Here is a 2,427-nt window from a genome sequence, read left to right on the forward strand (position 1 = left end):
TCATCAGTTTGATAAATTGAAATTTCACTGGTGATAAATTATAAAGTGCAACGTCTAATAAATCCCAATGCAAAAACAGATGGACACGCGTAGGTTCAATAGAGAATGATTTACCAGAGTCTAGGACATCTCGGTGTAGGACATTTTGGTGTGGGACATATCGGTGCGGACCTTTCGCCGTGCGGACAATTTGGTGTGTGGACAATTCGTAGTTCGGACATTTCGGTGTACTAAGTAATTTGTATGGGTTAGACGCAAAAACTTTATTTGTCATAATAAATAAATATATAAATAAATTTAATAATAATAACTGAATAATAATAACACTAATAATAATGGTTAAAATGAAATGTTGTGAGCCACTCCTTTCAAGTACCGAATGATGTTATCTTCGTCGAAATTACGGGCAGTTTCTTGTAGTCTCTCAGCGCATTTGTGGTACTTGTTTCTTCGCTTTTCAATGATTCCTTTGGACAGATGTTCGATTCGCATGGATGATAGAGATTCTTGTTCTTTTATAACTTTGAGGAATTTCCAAATGCTGGGGTGGTGACACGACACGTGCGCGAGCATTCCGCGATGCCAACCTTCGACTGCGTTGTTTGTTTTGTTTCCGCCGGACATCACCGTTTCGTAGTGATTCCACTGTTCCATTGGGTATCTTGCTGTTGTTCTTCGATTTGCTGCTCGTAACCTGCCTATAAAGTTATCTTCAAAATAATTAAGTACTGGCTCCAAGTTTTCTGGCAGTGTTTCAACAAGGGCTTCAAATCCAGCAACTGCATATTCCTTAGGTACTAAAGCTACTGACGGGATCATCTGACACTTTAAGGCAAACTCCGGGTCGCTGATGTATGCTTGTTGCAAGCCCTCCGCTTGTATCCTCCGATAAATGCACTGAGTAAGGTGAAAGAAGCAGCCTTGAGTTTTAGCTTCGGGATAAACTTCTTTAAAGGCAGCTGTGTGAGCCATCTCGAAGTCGGCCATAACTGACTTTGGATTTGCAGTTGGACAAAGATCCTTCACTTTCCTTATGACACGGATGCACTGCTCTTTGGTCTTGCTGGACATAAGGACGTAAAGGACTGGAATGACAGCGTTATTTATTTGCGCATGGATGGAATAAAGCTGAAAAAAGAGTTGTGGCACGATTTTAAAAGTCCCGTCAGCATACCAACACTTTGAGGAAGATAGAGCCTGTAATGAGCTATCTCCGCTGAATATAAGAAACCGGTTAGAGTCTTCTTTGCCCAAATCATAGTACAAAAATCTGCCGCCCAATTCAGTTCTCTGATATATTTCTGGTACATCCATGGTTGAAAATGACACATTAGAGGAAGGCGTGTCAGAATGTTCATGTAGCTTTTGTCTAGTCCTTCGCAGAGTTCGCTTAATGGTATTCGATGGCGGTAGTTGGGCCCTTGATGTTTCTGTCATCTGCACAACAACCTTCCCAAGAATCTTTTTGTTACTTGAGTCTGTGGTTTTTGCCTGAATTTTCATCTCATTATATGCAAATTTAGCCTCGACCATGGCTGCGGTTGCAACGTGTGTGTGGTCATTTACTCGTTTTACAATTTCGTTCCCAATTGTGTGTATCCTGGCTTTGCACTCTTTTTTTAAAAAGCACTGCCAATACACCTGTGAAGTGAAATTATTATTAATAAAATTATTAAATAATAACAATTATTTACAATGTTATATCTGATATAACAATTTTACCTTTTGTTTTATTTGTCTTTCTCTGACATATTCAAAATAGTCGTCGTCAATTAGTTTCTTACCACCACGCGAACTATCTAGAAACAGCGGCATAATTAATATACGTGAGACTGCGGTTGCGTCTTAAATATATAATAGAGTTAAAAAACTCAGGTAAGTTTTTTAAAAGAAAGGATTTTTACGTGAGTACACCGAAATGTCCTGACTACGAATTGTCTATACACCTAAATGTCCATACACCGAAATGTCCCCACCGAACTGTCCATACACCGAAGTGTCCACACCGAAATAGCCGGTTTCCATTTACCACAGACATTGGATGGAAGTGTCAAGGCTAACAATCTCAAGACCAGGGGAGGGCCGCACTCGCGTTTTTTCCCCCGGCGCATGTTTTATTACATCATTCTCTATTGAACCTACGCGTGTCCATCTGTTTTAGCATTGGGATTTTTCTGTTGAAAGTGGTCAAATGATATTTTGAAATTTCAACGTAACATCGAAAAGACGATAATACCGATAAAAGAGATGCGGATTTATTAGACGTTGCACTTTATAATTTATCACCAGTGAAATTTCAATTTATCAAACTGATAAGAAAGTGTGTCTTGAGAAGATCTTTACTGACATAATAAACAGACTGGAATAAATTCTGCGTTCAAAGCCCTGGTTTATATTGCAAACAAGTTTAGCAATTGTTAATTTCTC

The 2,427-nt window shown here is 39.1% G+C and overlaps 1 protein-coding gene across 1 annotated transcript; it reads right to left on the bottom strand.

The window, feature by feature from the left end:
• Window positions 1-339: 339 nt before the first annotated feature.
• LOC149716465 (uncharacterized) lies at window positions 340-2,111 on the bottom strand. The gene is made up of 3 exons (XM_089844859.1): window positions 2,030-2,111; window positions 1,723-1,799; window positions 340-1,641 (listed from the first exon to the last, which is right to left on the bottom strand). The coding sequence occupies exons 1-3, from the start codon at window positions 2,109-2,111 to the stop codon at window positions 340-342; spliced, it is 1,461 nt and encodes a 486-aa protein (XP_089700985.1).
• Window positions 2,112-2,427: the final 316 nt, after the last annotated feature.

This window comes from Phalangium opilio, unplaced genomic scaffold, assembly GCF_054372755.1.
Source record: "Phalangium opilio isolate 3A_F unplaced genomic scaffold, DU_Popi_V2 ptg000009l_1, whole genome shotgun sequence".
In the NCBI taxonomy this organism is placed as follows: Eukaryota; Metazoa; Arthropoda; class Arachnida; order Opiliones; family Phalangiidae; genus Phalangium; species Phalangium opilio.

Coding starts and splice junctions, on each gene's coding strand:
- LOC149716465 (XM_089844859.1), bottom strand. CDS start 2,111: ATGCGCCGGGGGAAAAAACGCGAGTGCGGCCCTCCCCTGGTCTTGAGA. Junction 1,800..2,029: donor ACTTCCATCCAATGTCTGTG/GTAAATGGAAAC, acceptor CGCTGTTTCTAG/ATAGTTCGCGTGGTGGTAAG. Junction 1,642..1,722: donor AAAGACAAATAAAACAAAAG/GTAAAATTGTTA, acceptor TTCACTTCACAG/GTGTATTGGCAGTGCTTTTT.